The sequence below is a fragment of the Drosophila serrata genome, unplaced genomic scaffold (assembly GCF_035046125.1).
Source record: "Drosophila serrata isolate PLE 108 unplaced genomic scaffold, ASM3504612v1 contig_190, whole genome shotgun sequence".
In the NCBI taxonomy this organism is placed as follows: Eukaryota; Metazoa; Arthropoda; class Insecta; order Diptera; family Drosophilidae; genus Drosophila; species Drosophila serrata.
Genome location: NW_028257088.1, coordinates 172,310 through 191,516, shown reverse-complemented (window position 1 = coordinate 191,516; position 19,207 = coordinate 172,310). Strand labels below are relative to the sequence as shown.

The 19,207-nt window shown below is 32.8% G+C and overlaps 1 protein-coding gene across 19 annotated transcripts in view; it reads right to left on the bottom strand.

Moving 5' to 3' along the window:
- Positions 1-9,638, bottom strand: part of sdk (sidekick cell adhesion molecule) — a 106,303-nt gene extending 96,665 nt beyond the window's left edge. For all 19 annotated transcript variants that reach the window (XM_086829227.1, XM_086829228.1, XM_086829231.1 and 16 more), the window contains exons 1-2: positions 8,369-9,638; positions 7,365-7,688 (exon numbers count right to left, since the gene is read on the bottom strand). In XM_086829227.1, the coding sequence (XP_086685353.1) occupies positions 7,365-7,521 (157 nt within the window). In that variant the 5' untranslated portion in view covers positions 7,522-7,688; positions 8,369-9,638. The remainder of the gene's footprint in view (positions 1-7,364; positions 7,689-8,368) is intronic.
- Positions 9,639-19,207: the final 9,569 nt, after the last annotated feature.

Sequence of the window (19,207 nt, the reverse complement as noted above, 5' to 3'; positions counted from 1 at the left end):
AAGTAAGAGAAACACGAAATATCCTTTCAAAATTAAAAGTTTAGCAATTAAAAAGTATAAAACATAGATTTTTTAACCCAAATCTGTGCGTAATATTTATTAGTAACTCTTTTAATCTATCTTATGCTTCTTAAGAAATACATAAATTTATGAATTTATATTTCATTAATGTTTCACTAATGCCATAACCTCTGTTTTACCTTTGTTTCTGGTCAGCCAAGTGTGTGTGGAAATGATGCAAAAATACAAGCTTGCCAGCAAAACGCTGCCATCCGATTACATTGTCAATAGAAAGGCATTAGGATAATGCCGAAAAGCCACACCAGGACAAACATTTCCCCCCTCCTCCATTTTCCTATAATATTTGCCACCATCTTCACCATTGCCCCTGGTTATATTGGGTCAATCAATTTTTGACGCATTCAAACAATTGCCTGGGAAAATTTGATTTATCTAATGCGGTCGTTTCGGTGCTTCGACCAGAAATTCTTTATTAAATTAGCTCGAATGTTATGTGTGTGTGTGTGTGGTGCATTGTGCACAACATCTGATATATCTGACTTTCTGCTAAATAATGCAAATTCAAATGAGCAAAATTTCCCATAACTGTAGACACTTAAAGCTTTCGAAATATTATAGAGAAGATATAACAGAATATTGTTTTTGATTTCTTAAATTATTTGTGAGCAGAGTTTTTAAATTGCTTAAAAATGTGTCTAAACGTATTCCCTTATTTCTTTTATTATTATATAAATTTAGAGTATTAGAATTTTAGTCAAGAGCTTGAAACGCTGTGAAGGAATCACTTGCGACCCTATAAATCATATATATTCTTGATCAGATTGAAAAGACGAATCGATCTAGCCATGTCCGAAAGAAATGTTTTTTCGACATTTTTTTTCACTTTTTTTTCTGAAATTTTGCACTATTAAAACTTTTAAAAATTGATAAAAAATTTTAATTTTTTAAAATTTCAACTTGAGTATGCAGATTTATTAACCAAACAAAAACCAACCTAGGACAGCTTTCCGAATCAAATGTAATTCATTTTTGGCTTAGTTATGCGTTTTTTAAGTTTTAAATTATCGAAAAAATTGCCATATAAATATATCGATATCAATTTAAAGAATGCAAATATTTTAAGCTTACTAATGATCAATTTAAGATTTCCTTCTATAATTTAATTGCAAACTGCATGGGTATATAATCTTCGGCTTTACGAAATTAGTTTTCTTTATTGTTTTTAAGAAATTATTGGATTTTTTGAATCATTTTGAAATATATCCAAAAGATTGCTATATAATTTACATACTAATTTCTTACAAAGTACAAAACTTATTATAAGTTTTTAAACCTTGTCAAGGGTTTTAAAAAACTCCTGGAGGATTTCTCTTCTAATAGGGCTAAATTGATACCAAAATTTAAAAAAATTACCCTTTGAAAAAAAAGACACACTTGAACCCTCAAAGCATTTTGTCATTATTAGCCAAGGAAAAGAATAACTCTTTCTGCCAGTCAATCAAGTCAAGATATAGTATATACTATATCTTAGTGCATCTGTGTGTTTTGTCTTTCTCCATCGAATTCCCGATTTCTGGCTAATATTCTGTGTGTCCATCAAACGAAGAGAGAGAGAGTTTTGTTAGCCAAAGGCGCTTACTGGCTTATAAAATGGCAATCCAAGAGAGCAAGCTTGTTAAAGGAAAATTCAGCTGCAGTGGCAAATGTGGCAGTGGGAAAACCAGAAAAGGAGATTTTCAGTTTGCTGGCTGAGATTGTGTGTGTGGCACAGGGACATCCCCGAAGGGAGTCAAAATTGGAAACTACTATCATTTCTCGTTTTTTTCTACCTTTTTTCGACCAGCAATAGACACAAAACTAACAGTATAATATCATGTCACAATGTTGATGAATATAACCAGCAGCAGTACCCATTTTCCTCCCTATTTTCCGCTCGTTTTTTTTTTCGGTCAGAATGCAGAAACCAGAAAGAGAGAGAGATGCAGGGAAAACTAATCGAATTTTCGTAGGTGCATCCCATAACTCGACTATGTTAAAATCGTTACCACAACACGGGTGGTGTGGGGAAAAGGAAGTTGGAAAAGCTACCTAACCATACTACATAATATCAGCATGTCTCTCTATATATATCGGCATGGACCGATAAGCAATGAACACGAGAAGAAGCTCAAGAATTAAGGCAACCAGATGATGCTTTCAGATATTCGGTGATGCGGAAAGAAAATTGGGCCCAGTTAGCATTTTTTTTATGATTTTTCAAATAATGGAAGAAAAGAAACCCAAATTGGAAATTAGCTTGGAGCAGGCGAAGTTAATGTGCCTTATTAATTATATAGGAAAATCGAAAATGAATCATAACTAAGCTGCATTCTTTGAATCAAAAGTATCGATATTTTTATATGCAATTTTATCGACAAATCAGAGTTTAAAAAACTCATAACTAAGTCAAAAATGCATTAATTTCAATTCGGAAAGCTGTTCTATGTTAGTTTTTATTAGCTTAATAAATATGCATACTTAATTTAGAATTTTAAACAATTAAAATTTTTTCCAATTTTACAAAATTTTAACAAGGCAAAATTTCCGGAAAAAAAAAAATGAAAAAAAAAATTCGAAAAAAAAATTTTGGCGGACATGGCTAGATCGACTCGGCTATTCATGCTGATCAAGAATATATATGATTTATAGGGTCGGAAATGATTTCTTTATAGCGTTTGAGGCTTCTGACTAAAGTTATATTACCATTTTTTTACCGATATTTATCGATATTTTTATATGCAATTTTATCGACAAATCCGAATTTAAAAAACTCATAACTAAGTCAAAAATGCATTAATTTCAATTCAGAGAGCTGTTCTATGTTAGTTTTTATTAGGTTAATAAATCTGCATACTAAATTTAAAATTTCAAACAATTAAAATTTTTTCCAATTTTACAAAATTTTAACAAGGCAAAATTTCAGGAAAAAAAATTGAAAAATATTTCGAAAAAAAAAATTCTATCGGACATGGCTAGATCGACTCGGCTGCTCATGCTGATCAAGAATATATATGATTTATAGGGTCGGAAATGACTCCTTCATGAGTTACAAGCTTCTGACTAAAATTATAATACCCTGCAAAGGTATAAATATTAATAAATAATAAACACAATAATTAAACATTCCTTTAAACCTGATCAGTTTGTCTATCAACAGTTTATTTTGATAATAAACGATATGGAAACTTTCGCTTATTCAGACTCTCGCTCTGATTACCGGCACTCGCATTGAATTGTATAGAGTAATGTGGCTGCTGGTTATGAAACGCACTGTTTACGTTACACCCCAAAGAAGACCCATTATCATCATCATAATCATTGTTGATATTACCACATATCTTTCACAGCCAATTCCCTTGGACAATCTTTATAAATTATTTCGCTTGGCTCTCATCTACTCTTTAGTTTTATTTATTTATTTGTTGTGCTTTTTGCGCCTTAACCTTCCGTTTGTAACAACAAAAAATGATGAGCGAAAAAAAGAGCTTAAAAAGTCATTTCATGTTCATAACTTGAGCGATTTTTTCGGTTGTCTTTTTTTATATTTTTTATATTTTTGGCTCCAAAAACGATTTCGTTGCATTGTTAAATTGATGTCACAAGTTAATGAATAGAGAGGGGGTCCTAAGGTGCAACAACAAAAGCAACAACAGCAAGCTGAAGCCAATTATAAAACTGTCGAGTGGCGCTTCATCTTTATCTTTAGTTTTTTTTTTTTGGGGTCCCGTGTTTGCCGGTTGTAACCCGAGACGATGCCAGCCAGAAATATCCATGGGAAACACACAAATGCGCAAAAAAATAACCAAAGAAAAAAATTTTTAAGAAGACCAACTGAGTGGACTGAGTTACACAGAGAAAAAAATAGGATGCTTAGCATATTAATTTTGTAATATTCCGCCTACTTTTACAAGAAATTACATAAGATTTATGAAGAAAAAAATATAAATGGCAAAAATAACAACATTTTATAAGAAATTCTAAAATATATGTAGAGGAAAATATATATTTTCCATCAAAGTAGACATTTCTGCCTATTAAAACCAATTAAGACTTGTTTTACAAGCTGAATCATAAATTTTACAAATTAAGTTTCTTTTTTTAGATCTTAAAATCTCTCGAAATTCTTTACCGTGTAAGAAGAAAGGCAAATGGAAAGGGCATGACAAGTGCGGAAAGACAAGACGAAAGTAAAACAGCTGGACAAACAATTTGCATTTTTTGTCAGATTTCTTCGTTCATTCTTTTCCCTTCTTTTTTCTTCTTTTTTTTGCTTTTACCGATTTTTCTTTTCCTTTTTTTAATTTTTTTGCACTGCTTCTTAGTTTGACAGTCACTGGACAGTGGCACCTGCAGTAGCTGCTAAAAAACAGCTGGACTACAAAACAAAATACAAGATAGGAATAATGGCAAAACATAGTTTTTATACCCCTGCAGTTTCCAAAGGAAAATATTTTAAATATTTTTTTAAAATAGTAAAAATTCAGCTAAGAGCTTTAAATAGCTTAAAAAATATTTATATTTTCTATAAAAAGCAAAGATGAAACAAAAATAATAATAAGCTAAGAATTTCAATCAATTATTTTATAAAAATAAAGGTTTAGTTAAGAAACATATAAATATAGATTTCTGGATCATCTCGTCTGGTGACGCTTAAAAAAATCAACTTTATATAATAAATAATAAATAATAATAATTATTATATAATAATCTTTTAATAATAATAAAGATAATACCCAAGAAGGGTATATTACAGACAGACAGAGACAGAGGGAATCCGAGCCGAAATATAAAACTCCAAAGCTCACAATTACAATTTGGCTAAATCAGCACTTTCCACGCCCTCAGCTGCTGCGCCCCCAAGTGGCAAGGTCAGATTGCAGTAAGTAAATGTAAATATCGCAACGGTATTTATACAAATATACAAGCAACAAGATCAGGGTTTTCCCCTTCCCCTCGTTTTTCACACCCAACTAGAAGAAGAGGCGATAAACTTGAGTCATTGCATTTGAGTGCAAAGAAAAATAACTAAAGATACTTAAGAATATATTGTAAAATATTCAAGGCATTCTTTAATTGGATTTATTTAGATTTAAAAGAAAATGTAACTAAAACTATTATTTTATCGGAAATTATAAGAATTTCGTTTTGAAACTTGATATTTTTTGGAAAACTCCCTAATCAACCTAAAAATACTTTTCAAGTGAGCAAAGACACATGTTTTCTAGCCATAAAAATGGGAATATATTAATATATCTTGGGAAAACTGCTCTTGAAGTTGGACTTATGATTGAAACTGACTTTTCCATACCGCATTGGTTTCGTTTTCATCTTTCCAGATGGAAGTGCACTCCATGTACGTATGTATTTATATGTGGTCATGCAACAGCTCCCTATCTGTAGAGTTCAATTTGCACAACAATTTCAGGCTCCACGGAACGCCCCCGCAAAACCAAAGGCCCCCCCAAAACACACACACACAGCACACACACACACAGCACACACACAGCACACACACAAACAGAGCCTGAAACAAGCTGCCCGAGGGACTCATTGTGGTGACTTGATGCCGCCACCCAAAAGTCCCCGATATATATAGAGTATAGTACTATAGTATAGTATATTGGTGTAGTATATATGGTATATATGGCTTTACTCCGAAAACCCTGACAAATTGTGAGGTTATATACACGTACATATATGTGGGTAAGGCCCCCGCGAAATTTGAAATCGGAAATTTGTTGATTTTGTATTTAATATTTGGTTTGGCGGGCATTAAACAATGCACAATATAATGTTTGGTTCCCCAAAAGCTTGCGGGCAAGGATTTATTGTGCAAACAATTCGGCAAATAAATTAACAAAATCCGAATGTGTACAGTGTACAACAAAGTTGTCGAGAGTAACGAAACACTAAGTTTTCAAATATATTTCATTTTACAACGGAATGGTGAGGGTCAGTAAAAGATCATTGGATATATGAACGATTTACAGGATAAATTAACCAAGGATACTTGAAATAATTTAATATTTCAATCTAATTCAACACTAAATTCAAAATAACTCAGAAAAACATCAGGTTTAAATATAATATATATCTTTATAAGGTCTTAAGACCTATTTTTTGGTAATATATCACTAACTTTTTGTTTTTTATTTATGAAACTAATATAAATATAATATTATCAATGGTAGATAATTTTACTTGGCATTCTTAAGTGTCGTGAAAGATAATATTCATTCTTCAATCTAAAAGATCTTGAAAAAAATGCAAAGTAAGCTAAGAAAAATACCACCATATATGCAGAAAGATAGGAAAACATTTTAACGAGGGGAAAATATGAAAAATGTATAATACTACGATCAAATTCCTAGCTTCCTTTGAAGGTTATTTAATCCCTCATCGTGTTCCATATTAAAACTTAAAGACAACATAAAGGTCTGTGTGTGAAACTGGATATTTCCTTTTGGGAACGAAAGCCTGTGATCTGCATATTTTCCATGAATTATGAGGCAAACTTCTCTTGCTTATTTCTTCTTGTTTTATCTCTTCTTTCTTTAGTTTATTATTTTTTTTTTTTTGCAAAATAAAACTCAACTAAAGCTTGCTGTCAGGTGTAAACTGAGTTTACCGTTGGGTTTGACGATGATTCTGGTTCCATTTTCATATTTTCACACAGCAAAAAAAAAAAATAAGTAAATGGCATAAAGAATGCGAGAAATTCTGAAAGATCGTGTGGAAAAGCGTGAAATATTTTCACACTCCAGAAAGAAAAGAGGGCAAGATAAGCGAATTCAAGTACAGTGGAAGATGGCAAAAGAGAATATAAATTTACTTTTTAATTTAAATATTTTAAAGAGTACATAAATGTATTATTATATTTGTAAAAGAGCTCCAATTAATAATATCACATACAGTAAACACACACGTGTAATTATTCTCTTTACCGATCGCGCCCTGTATCTCTATTTTTCTTTTATGACTTTAATTTATTTTCTGTTTGCTTGCCTCACTTTGATAAGGAAAAGGGAGCGAGTGAAAGAGAGAGAGGGAGAGGGAGAGAAATGGGAGCAGCAAAACAAAAACCGAAACCGAAAAACTGCAGGCCCACGATCGTTCGAACTCGAAGTTAAATTCGTTTTCGAATTCAAATTCGAATGCGCTACCTATAAAAATGCCGAAATTCCCACGACTGTTTGTTTTCTACTTGTTTCGTTCTCGCTCGCTCAAGAAAGAGAACCGAAAAAAACAGACACGGTTAGGGAAGGGAGGGGGGTAGGAATAGAGGGAATGCAAGAAGAACTTACCCGCGTAACATGAGCAGCTGTTGAGTTTTATTGAAAAAAGCAGCAGCAGCAGCGCTGCTGGCAGCGACGGCATTTCAAGCCAGAATCTCCCAGTCGTTGTTGTTGCTGTTGTTTTTGGACGACGTCGACGCAGCGACGACGCCGCAGATCTCTGCATTTGTTGTTGCTTGATTTTATTTTATATTTTTTTGTTGTTGTATTTCTCTTCAATTGAATCGGTTTCTCGGCGGCTTTTTTTTCTATTGAATTTTCTTTCCTCTCTCGCGCTCTCTTTCAAGTCTAGTTTGGTTAGTGTTTAATTACTCATTTTTCACATTTTTTTGGCTAAAAAAAAAAGAGAAGAATATAGCGTAAGAAACATGAAATGCTAAACTTCACTTTGTAGTTGTTTTTTTTTTTTGTATTTTTTGTATTTTGTAGTGTTGCCACATTCGCCTTTGTGCTAGCCATTCGCGCACACTCACACGCAAACACACAGAGGCGCAGCGCGCACGCACACCTGCCACAGGTCGAAAAGAGAGGGGGCGAGCCGCTCGACTCGGCTCGGCCAAGAGAGCGAGAGAGGCAGAGAGAGAGATCACAGTTAAATTGGGAGAATAGCGGCTCTCTCTCTCTCTCTCTCCTTCTCTACCGTTTGCCTCAAACCCTTTTTCTTTTGGCTTTTTGAGACTGGTTGCAAGAACCCGTTTTTCACATGCAATTCTCTTGTTTTTTCGTTTAACGCTGACACACACTAGCACTCACATACACACACACACACACACAGGCACACCACTCCAAAAATTAATGGCTACAATATATAATTTGTACATTTTTGTTTATTGTTTGCCAGGTTTTTCATTTAATTTCATTTTCTTGCCGCTTCGATTTGCACAAGTTGTATGCTGTTTCTTCAATTCACTCTTCGCACCAAAAACAACATAATAAAACAGAACAAAAAACCAACAAAAATTTTGTGTTTGAACGCCGATCGAGCAAAAGAGACAAGGCAAGAGCGCGCTTACTTCTTCTTCTGCTTCTCGTATTCTCCACTTTAACTGCTTGCTATTTCTCCGTCTCCTTAGCGACTTATTTTCGTGAAACACGCGACCAATTTTAAGGCAGCAACAAACAAAGTTAAAACGGCGGCTCGACTAACTAAACGTATTTTAAAAACGGCAACAAACAATCCACAAATCGCGAAACGCGGAGCCAAGCGACACAGACAACCGTTCACCACGCGCGACAAAAACAAACTCTGCTCTGACTGCCTTTGCTGCTGCTGTTTTCCGTCATTGCTGCTTCCTCTTCGTCGCCTCGGCACAGTGGGCCGAGCACGGGCGAAAACTAAACGATGGCGCAATCGCAGAGATGTTCAACCTGAAATTATTAAAATGGAATACAAATTAATGATTTTATATATTAAAATGTATGTTGAGGTGTATATAATAAAGAAATATAAAAATATATATAAAGAGGAAAGAATGTTGAGGTGTATATAAAATAAAGATATACAAAAATATATATCAAGAGGAAATAATTTAATAATGCAATATTAAAAATAAATTTTTATTAACTTGATAAATTCCTAATCCAAATAATTTACTTTTTTCTTATGTAAATTAATTAGATTAAATATTAAATTTTCCTATTATATATTATATCCCATAATATATAAATATTAACAAAGCCTTAATACATATATTAATCATTTAATATATGCACATTAATCACTTTTAGTTCATAAAGATTACTCTTCAGAATCTAAAAATTCAAAAGTTAAAACAAACGAAACGCAACCAGCACCACAGTGCAAATTCCACTCAAAGTAATTCGGACTCGCTCGAAACTTGCACTCAACGCAAAGCGCTCACAGCGGCACGAGCAGCATTCGGTTGAGTGGCGCCATCTGGCACAACTGGCGGTTACAATTTGAAACCTATGTTAGTTTTGAGTAATTTCGAAAAATGTTAGAATTTACAAATAATTGTTTAATAATAGTAAAGGAAAATAGTTATAATTAAGAGTGTTGAGATTATTTTATTAATTACAATTCACCTTTTCGCATTTACATACCCCAGTTGCAGTGTTGTGTCTAGGGTTTCGTTTTTAAATGGAAAATGCATGTAAGAATGTGAAAAATGAATAATTTCTGATTATACACACACACACACTATAAGTGTGTTAACAACACATTTTGGCTATTAAACTTGGCGCTTTCTCCGCATTAAAATTAAAAACACACACCAAATGTATGCAAAATGTAATGCAATTGTAAGTAGTGTGTGGTGTGTGCGTGTTTCGCCCGCCCCACGATGATTTTCCACCTCCCTCCCCTCCTCTCTCCCTTTTTCTTTTTTTATTCACACAAGTTGTTGCAGAAGAAGAAGAAGATGCGAAATAAAATGTGCATGCATTTCAAAATGCACTTAAAAATTGTTGTCGCTCTGTGCGGGGTGTATGTGTGTGCGAGTGTGTGTGCGAGTGTGTGCGAGTGTGTGTGTCAATGTGTGTGTGTGTGTGTGTGGAGTCCCGCCAGAGGTCAGGTCAACTTCGTCGCCTGCCAATTAAAACTTTTTATGCGCTGCGGCGCGGCTCCACACACACAAAACGAAAAGAATAAACAGCCTGCCAGAGATGACAACTCATAAAATAATTGATAAACAAAATTATCAAAAAAAAAAAAAATTAACAACAATTTTATTAAACTACAAATTTTAAGAATTTAATAAATATTAAGACAGCACCTGGAAGGCTTTGAGGTTTTACGAAAAAGAAGCGGAAAACAATCATCGATCTAAAAACATTTTTTTAAGGAAAAGATTATAAAAAAGATTATATTATAACAAAAGTATGGCATGTACAATTTACTTTTAAGTATTAAGAACAATAATTAATCTTAAAATATAGATATTTTTGTATACTTTAATACATTGATGTTTTACAATTTTCAAATGCAGGAAAATAATAACATTTGACCTAAAAATAAAAGAAATTTTCTATATTTATGTATTTGAAAACCAATGTATTACAGTATTTCAAATATAAAATTGTAATATATTGAAAAATATAATTTTCAGATAAATAATTTTTGTAATAATTAATTAATGCACATATATTACAAAGAGAATATATCAATTTATTTACTTTAACAAAACAATATGATGATTTATTGCTTTTATCATAACAAAAAACCAACAAATTAAGCTTCCTTGTGATACCAGTTAATAAAATATTAATAAAATTAGTGCACATATAAATATATATTAAAATAATGCTTTTATCATAACTTAAACCAAACAAATTAAGCTCTCTTGTGATACCAGTTTATTAAATATTAATAAAATGAGTACAAATATAAATTAGTATTAAAATAACTCCACGTGTCACGTGATCATCGCCTTGAAACATACATTTTCGTATATGGAAAGCGCATTTTCAAGTAACTTTATTAATGCGATTTCAGTTAATTAACAACACAACAATTACGTGGCGAAAAAGGGGACCATATATATAGCTTCTGGCCAGACTCGCAGCGATATCCAAATAAAAAGGAGAAAAGTTTTCATAAAAAGAGTATATATATATATATATATTCATATATTATATAGGGGAATGCAGGGCGGAAAGAGCTCTTGATATCGCCTTTGACTTGGCTTATTTTTTTGTTGTCATACTGAAATATATATTCGCAAATCCGTTTGCCAATTGTTCGATTTAAACGTGGCTTGCACTCGAATATAAGGCCAAGGAAAATCACTCGATATTCACACTCAGTTTTTTTTGGCCACAACCACGCCCACCCCCTGGCTATACGCCCCCCACGCATGTGTCCGTGTATTGTTTTGAGTTGGAAATTTTTGTCATCGCGCAACAAGTTGTAGGTAGCCGTGGTAAGGGGTGAGGTAAGCGGTGACAAAGGGGCGGGTCAGGGAGTGAGAGTTTGCGGTGGGTGTTTGTTTGAGTTACGCTTTCACTACTCCGCACACACACACACACACACAAATCGGAAATCCAACGCAAACTTTATTTTCCTACGGGGGGAAAAAAACAACATCGAAAGGAAAAAGTGTTGCCTACCTTTGCGAGCTGAAATTTCAGCCGGCAAAAAGCTAAAAAAGGATACAAAAAACAAGAAGGGGTTAAAGGAAAGCTTGGAAAAATCAGCCGTTTGAATGACTGCCAAGGAAATTGGCCAAAACAAAAAGTTAATTAAATTAAAACAGCCAGCAAGCGCAGGTTGCCATTAAATTAAAATGATGATGATGATGGTTTGTTTTTCACTTTCAATATGCAAGTTTCAGGGGAACTGATTTAATACGCAAAGTTGAATAAATAATTATAAATTATAAATAATTAAGACTAATCACTGAGAAGCTTAATACAGATAAATCAATGCAGTATTTGTATTTGACCAATATATATTTCAATATTTTAATGGTGCAATATCTGTAAACTATTTAATATCTTAAAAATATTTTCGATTTGATATTGCGAGCGCGATATTTTTGAGGTATTTAATAATAGAAGTTACTTCTCGTTATATCCTTTTGGTAAATAATAAATTAATATCAAGAATAATTAAAGTTTAAAAAACGCATAACTCAGCCAAAAAAGCATAAATTTCAAATCTGAAAGCTGTTCTACGATAGTTTTTAATATATTAAGAAATCTGCATACTCAATTTGATATTTAAACAATTTAAAATTTTTGCCAATTTTTGACATTTTTAATGATACAAAAATGGTAAAAAAAAAATTATGCAAAAAATTTTCAAATTTTCTTTTGTCCAAGAGAAAGCTAGATCGATTCGGCTTTTCATGCTGATCAAGAAAATATATGATTTATGGGGTCGGAAATGACTCCTTCCTGTTTTACAAGCTTTTGACTGAAATTATAAATCCATTCTTTAAGTCGATATTTATCAATATTTTTATATGACATTTTTATTGAAATATCGAAAATTAAAAATCTTATAACTCTGGCAAAAAAACATTAATTTCAGTTCTGAAAGCTGTTCCAAGTTAGTTTTTAGTTCATTAATAAATCTGCATACTCAGTTTAAAATTTTAAGAATTTTAAAATTTTGCCAATTTTTGAATATTTGAATGATACAAAAATGGTGATAAAATTGTTGAAAAATTTTTTCAAATTTTTTTTCTGCCGAAAATGGCTAGATCGATTTGGCTTTTCTTGCTGATCAAGAATATATATGATTTATAGGGTCGGAAATGACTCCTTCACTGCGTTTGATGCTCCTAACCAAAATTATAATACCATTTTTTAACCGATATTTATATTTATTTTTATAGCAAATTTTTTCAAAAATCAAGGCTTAAAAATCTCATAACCCGAGCAAAAAAGCATTAATTTGAATTCTGAAAGCTGTTCTATGTTAGTTTTTAGTTCATTAATAAATCTGCATACTCAATTTTAAATTTTATGAATTTTAAAATTTTGCCAATTTTTGAATATTTGAATGATACAAAAATGGTGATAAAATTGTTGAAAAAAAATTTTCAAAATTTTTGTTCTGCCGAAAATGGCTAGATCGATTCGGCTTTTCATGCTGATCAAGAATATATATGATTTATAGGGTCGGAAATGACTCCATCATGAATTACAAGCTTCTGACTAAAATTATAATACTCTGCAAGGGTACAACAAAGAAAATATATATATTTGATAATATTTTTTTATAAATATTCTAATAAATTTTCGAATGCTAAGAACAACCACAAAACTCTCTTCAAATTGTTAAAGTTAGTTTAAACTCACACAAAATGGTGAAAATTATTAAATAATATATAAATTTAAAACCTTATCAATAATTAAATCTCGAAAAATATAAAAGAATGATAAAGATTTAAAAGAAAATCAGATATAATAATCCCCCTTAAATGCAGTTGAAAAACAATTTGAAATAAATTATTAAATCAGTTACAAATAAACTATTAAATGAGCCCTAAATGTCAATGTGATTGAATCTCAAATTGTGAGGAACAATTTATACAAAAAAACCCCAATTTTTTTACCAATTGTAATTGAAAGGGCCATTTCCATATATACATACTATATATGTATATATATTTGACAAACCATCGTTTTATTATTTATACAGCAACCATTTCTGTGTCATTTCCAATTTGAACTTTTCATTACGAATTCCTCGGCGGACGCACACTCCAAAAAAAAAACAAATGAAATAGGACAGAATATAGAGAGAGAACTTAATTATGGCTAATTGAGTTAAATGATTAACGGAGCGGAGCGGAGTGGAGAGCACATTCCCCCCTCCGTAGTCGCAATTTCCATGTGACCTGTGATCCATTCAATTTCCACATGGCCAAGCGATTGGTCAGTCGGACATGGCTTAACACTCAAATTGATTTGAAATGTGCTTAAAAAATTATGCTATATGCCAGAGCTGGGAGGAAAATCGGACAGCGGCGGCAGCGGAAATAGAAAATGGCAATATATGGTCAGGGAAAATGCATTTGAGGGGCGGAAAAAAAAAAAAAAAAAAAAACAAATCACAACCGGCCACAGTTGAAGCTCCTATTCCGCCCTCTCTGGCTTTCCATTTTCGTGGAAAATCGGAGAGGGGGAAAACCTCGGGGGTTTTGGTGTTGACAAGCTCGTTGGCAAATCACACAAAGTATGCAGCAAAAACAATCGCATTGCACCGCCAAAACTAGCAGCAACAACCATAAGAGAAACTGTTGAAAACAACAGGAAAATGCGAAAATTGCAATGGGGAAACTTAGTTTGGAAATGCTCTTCTTTTAGGTCTAGAAAATAATCATAATAAAATGTATGATAAATATGTAGGGAAACACTTGAATAAGGCTTTAAAATTCATAAGAAACTTAAACAAAAATAATTTTAAAAGATATATTATTTGTAATAATATATGTTATTTTACTTAATAAATTCCTTGAAAATTATTTAAACAATTTTAATGAGCATTTCAAAGGAATTGCATTACATTATTTACTTTACTTTCACATAAAAACATAATATTTAACTGGAAAATAATAGTTTGGAATTTTTATAAACATTATTATAAAATGGCTACTGATAAATTAGGTTTAGCTCTCTCCTTAAAAAAATGTAAATATCTAAAACTACAGTTTATAAACTCGCGTTTTAACTAATAAAATAAAAAAACGGCATATAGATCTTATTGTATCTTATCTTATTTAATGTTATGTTGATAATTTATAGTTGATAAAGATAAGTTTTTGTATATATTTACCTATTTTTTGAGGAAATATGTATATAATTAAGGCTCCACTTTAACTTACTGTGAAATATAATAATATAATAATGTACAAAAATGATATATTTATATTATATATTTTATATTATATATTTTATATAATATATTCATTATATATTATATTTTATATATTTATTTATTATTTATTTATATATTATTTATATAACTTATAGGAAGTTACCCTGCACAGAAAGAGCATTATCCTAACCCGGGACTAGCAGCTGTCAAATTTATTTGCCGAACGAAAATCCATCCGCCATCGAAAACACTCCCCCCACACCCCTTTTTCCCAGCGCCTCTGGAAAAGCAAAAAAGGGGGAATGGGGGTTTTGGGTTGGATTGAATATATAGCGAAATAGAAGCGCAACAAGTCTCTGGTTCCTGCAGTAGTCATACCAATCCAATTCCTTTTATTATTGTTGCTGTTTGTTCTTTGGCATTTGCCCCCCTCCCCCATTCCTTGCCCCGAATCCGTGTTGCCAATCAACACCTACCCCCGCTGGCTGCACGCCCATGGCCATGCGCCATTCTGACAGCGAAATACAAGCCAGGACTTTGCGTTATTGGCATTCGCCGGGCATGTGGACACAGACTTCAGGATATAAGTGAAGCTGAAGCTGAAGCTGAAGCTGAAGCAGAAGCAGATGCAGATGCCGGTGGAGGATCCTATGGATATGCAGAAGTTAGAGAAGCTGGACACTCACTCTCACTCTCTCTCGATACGGACACGAAACACTTTTAGCTAATCGAATTTGAATTCCTGTCAAATGAAGCGAATCCGTGTATCGAGTGCAATTTCAGATTTTCGAATTTCGAGGGCTGCGTAGGGATTATGTAGCAGCTGTCCTCGAACTACTTACACTAGAAATAAAATATTTTTCAAAAATTTATTAAGGATATTGGATGAATTTTCGAGCGGAAAGACTTAGAAGTCCCAGAAAGTACTAAAGTTCATTTCGTTAGTTTATAACTAAAGATTTGGGAACACATTTTAACTTTTTACAGATAGCAATAGTCACATCTGTCTTTCTCTTACTGTTTTTCTCTTAATCCCTTCTTAGGCCTTGCCTGAAATGCACAAGCAAAACTGCAATATTAGCTTAATGCCTTAAGTCTGCCTAAAAATGCACTCATTAGTGACCGAGAGAGTTTTATTCTCACTCTCTCTCTCACTCTCTCTTTCTCTCTTTAAATATCTGGCTCTTTCTTCTCCGCTTTGCCTGAAATGTACACTTCAGTGCTCTCAGTGTGCTCAGTGTGTTTGTGTTCTATGTGTATGGTAGCTTATTTAATCAAACATCCTCTTTGAGTGACTAATGCGACATTCAGTATATAGCATAGCTCCCCGAATGCTTCTATATGGGTACAGGGGGAGACGGTAATACGTCTTTGGTTTTGTGCATCGTAAGTGGTGGGCGTGGCATCGAAAACTGAAGGTGTCAATGGCACATTGCATATCCATTCTGAAGACCCCCGTTGGCTGTCATTACCGTTGTTGAGCGTTGTTAATCTGACACTTTATCGATTAACGAAATTACAACTTGGCCCCCGGGGGCGGGTGTTGCATTAAATGGAGGGGGAGGGGTGTGGCAACATTACAAGGTAACTAATTCATTGCTTAAGTTGTCACAAGTCGTTTGGGATTCAGCGACAGCCTAAGCTTTCGTTTCTGCTTTTGCTTTTGGTCCTGCTCCTGTTTCTGCTTTTGCTTTTGCTTCTGTTTCTGCATCAGCGAGAATTTATTGATATAAACGCTCAATTAGTTGCGGATTATTGCCAAACTTTACTTTATTTCCTACAATCAATTATTAAGCGTAATTGCGTTGAATTTAATAAATAATTGAATTAAAACACAACACTCACACACTTTAACTGTTTTACTGCCGGCAACGAAAGGAAACTGAACAAAGGATTTAAAGTTAAAAGGCTATTGCAATTTAAAATAGCGTGCTCAATTTATTTTTGAAGGTTTCAGTAAGTTTTACTTCCAGTTTAATTTATTTAAAATAATATTTATAAAGAAATTTTTAAGAATTCGCTAAGTTTTAAGTTACTGCAGGGTATTCTAATTTCAGTCAGAAGTTAGCAACAGTAAGTATCAATAAACATTAAGTAACTATGATCAGAAATGAACTTTAAGTACCCATGATCAGTAATTAACTATGAACGGCAAGGAACTTTGATCAGTTACTAACTTTGAACACTTGTAAACAATGACTTGCAACTTTTGTAACACAACACATTTCTGAGACGTGGCCGGTAGAACACACTTCGTTCCGGGGAGGTTAGAACCAGTTGGGAATCATATGTACAGATGTGGGAGATTTGTTTTGGAACAAAATTAAAACTATTTGAATGAAACTATGGAGTTAATCTTCTATATAATTTTACTACTATATAAATCTGAGCATGGCGAATCGGTGGACTATATATATACATATATAAAGATGCCATAGGAACAATCGGATGATTTATAGAACTATGATCAGTAATTAAGTATGAGCAGTAAGTAACTCTGATGAGTAAGTATCTATAAGCAGTGAGTAACTCTGAACAGTAAGTAAGGTATGACCACTGATTATCTATGATCAGTAAGTATCTATGATAAGTAAGTACCTATGACGAGTAAGTATGTATGATCAGTTACTAACTTTGAACACTTGTAAACAATGACTTGCAAATTTTGTAACACAACACATTTCTGAGACGTGGCCGGTAGAACACACTTCGTTCCGGGGAGGTTAGAACCAGTTGGGAATCATATGCACAGATGTGCGAGATTTGTTTTGGAACAAATTTAAAGCTATTTGAATGAAACTATGGAGTTCTTTTTCTATATAATTTTACTGGTATATAAATCGGAGCATGGCGAATCGGTGGACTATATATATATATATATATATAGCTGCCATAGGAACAATAGGAAAATTTTAGGAAAAAAAATTATAACTTTCCAGTTTTAAATAGATTTTCAAAAAATTTTAGGTATAGCCATAATATATTAATCTAAAATTTTGTGTGTTATTTTATGAAAATCGGACTACTATATCATATAGCTGCCATACAAACGATCGTTAAATATATTTAAAGTTCGGGTCCTCCAAGAATTTAGAATTTAGTTTGAAATTATATTTTTAATAACTTCACCAACAATTTATTATTCATGCTTTAAATATTTTAAATTTAATACCGCAGACTTTATGTTCAATCTCTCCCAATTTTTTGCCCCATTTTGTACTTCAACAAATTTAAATTCAGCTCCTTTGTTACCGATACTTATCGATAACTTGTGATTGTTTTCGATTAACTTTCCCGTCCAATAAGCAATTTCCTCTCAATGCGCGGGTGAAAGAACATCGAAGGGAAAATCAAGGGTAAAAGGGAGAACAAAAAAAAAACAAGGGAAAAGTGGGAGTGAAAGCAACGGAAAAGACAGAGGGCCATGGAAAACCGAGGTTTTCAGGGGGAAGGGGGATGGGTGGGTGTTGCAATAAGGCGCCTGCTGCATTGCGACAAGTTGGCGCTTCTATCAACTGGTGTCCAATTTGTTATGGACAGGTAAAAATGGCAATGCGCGCCGCCATAAATCAGGAGTGCCTGTGGCTCCTCCTCCCTGTTGCTCCCTTGCCGTGTCCTTTGGCGCGGATTCCCCAAAGGATGCGCTCCTCTGGTCAGGGGCAGGCCTTGCGCGGCAGACTTGCAGCAGCAGCAGCAGCATTGTTGCGGATTGTGGCATTGTCTTGCGGCAAGCCCGCGCCCTGCACAGTGGTACCAAGCCTGGGAATACTCATTCCCTTAGGAAAAAAGTTGGCACCACCTGGTAACCATGAACTTAACCAATTACAGTAATCACTGTGATGCGCCAAAGTGAAAAATTTAATATTCTTTTCAGTTGGTGAGGGAAAAAAATAAGTTTGGACAGTGGTTTTAAACTAGAATTTATTTTCAAGATCATTTAAATGTTTTATGGGCTTTCAATTTCTAAAAAGTCATTTTAAAAGAATTTATTTCAAGCCTAAAATATTTGTAGCTAATATTTTAAAAATGTTTACCAAGAAAAAGGTATTGAATTTTAGTTTTATTAAGTTTTTCAAAAACATAAGTTGATGTAATGAGTTTTTTAGGATTTGTGCTTTACAACAAAAAAGAAATATTTAAACAAAAATTAAATATTTAAATATTATTATTATTGACTTAATTAACCCTTTAAACGGTTCTATTACATTTTATATTATAAATGGTGATATTATTTTATTATTGTAATTAATATTTAAAAATATAAATTTTACAAAAATGTATAACAATTTTGCTATAGGTTAGTTCTCAGTTAAAAAATAGTACTTTTGGCTTCAATAAAATCGATATTGATTTTTAAATATTGGAATAATATAAGATATTTTCAATAACATCTATATTTAAATATTTAATGCGATACATTTCATTAATCAAAACTTTTAATTAATTAAAGTTAACCATATTTTCGATATGATACTACCATTTATATAGAAAAAAACAGTTTTAATGGAATAATTCTTACAAGAAATTCTTTTTTTTTTTATGAATTTTGATTTAATTAAAGTTA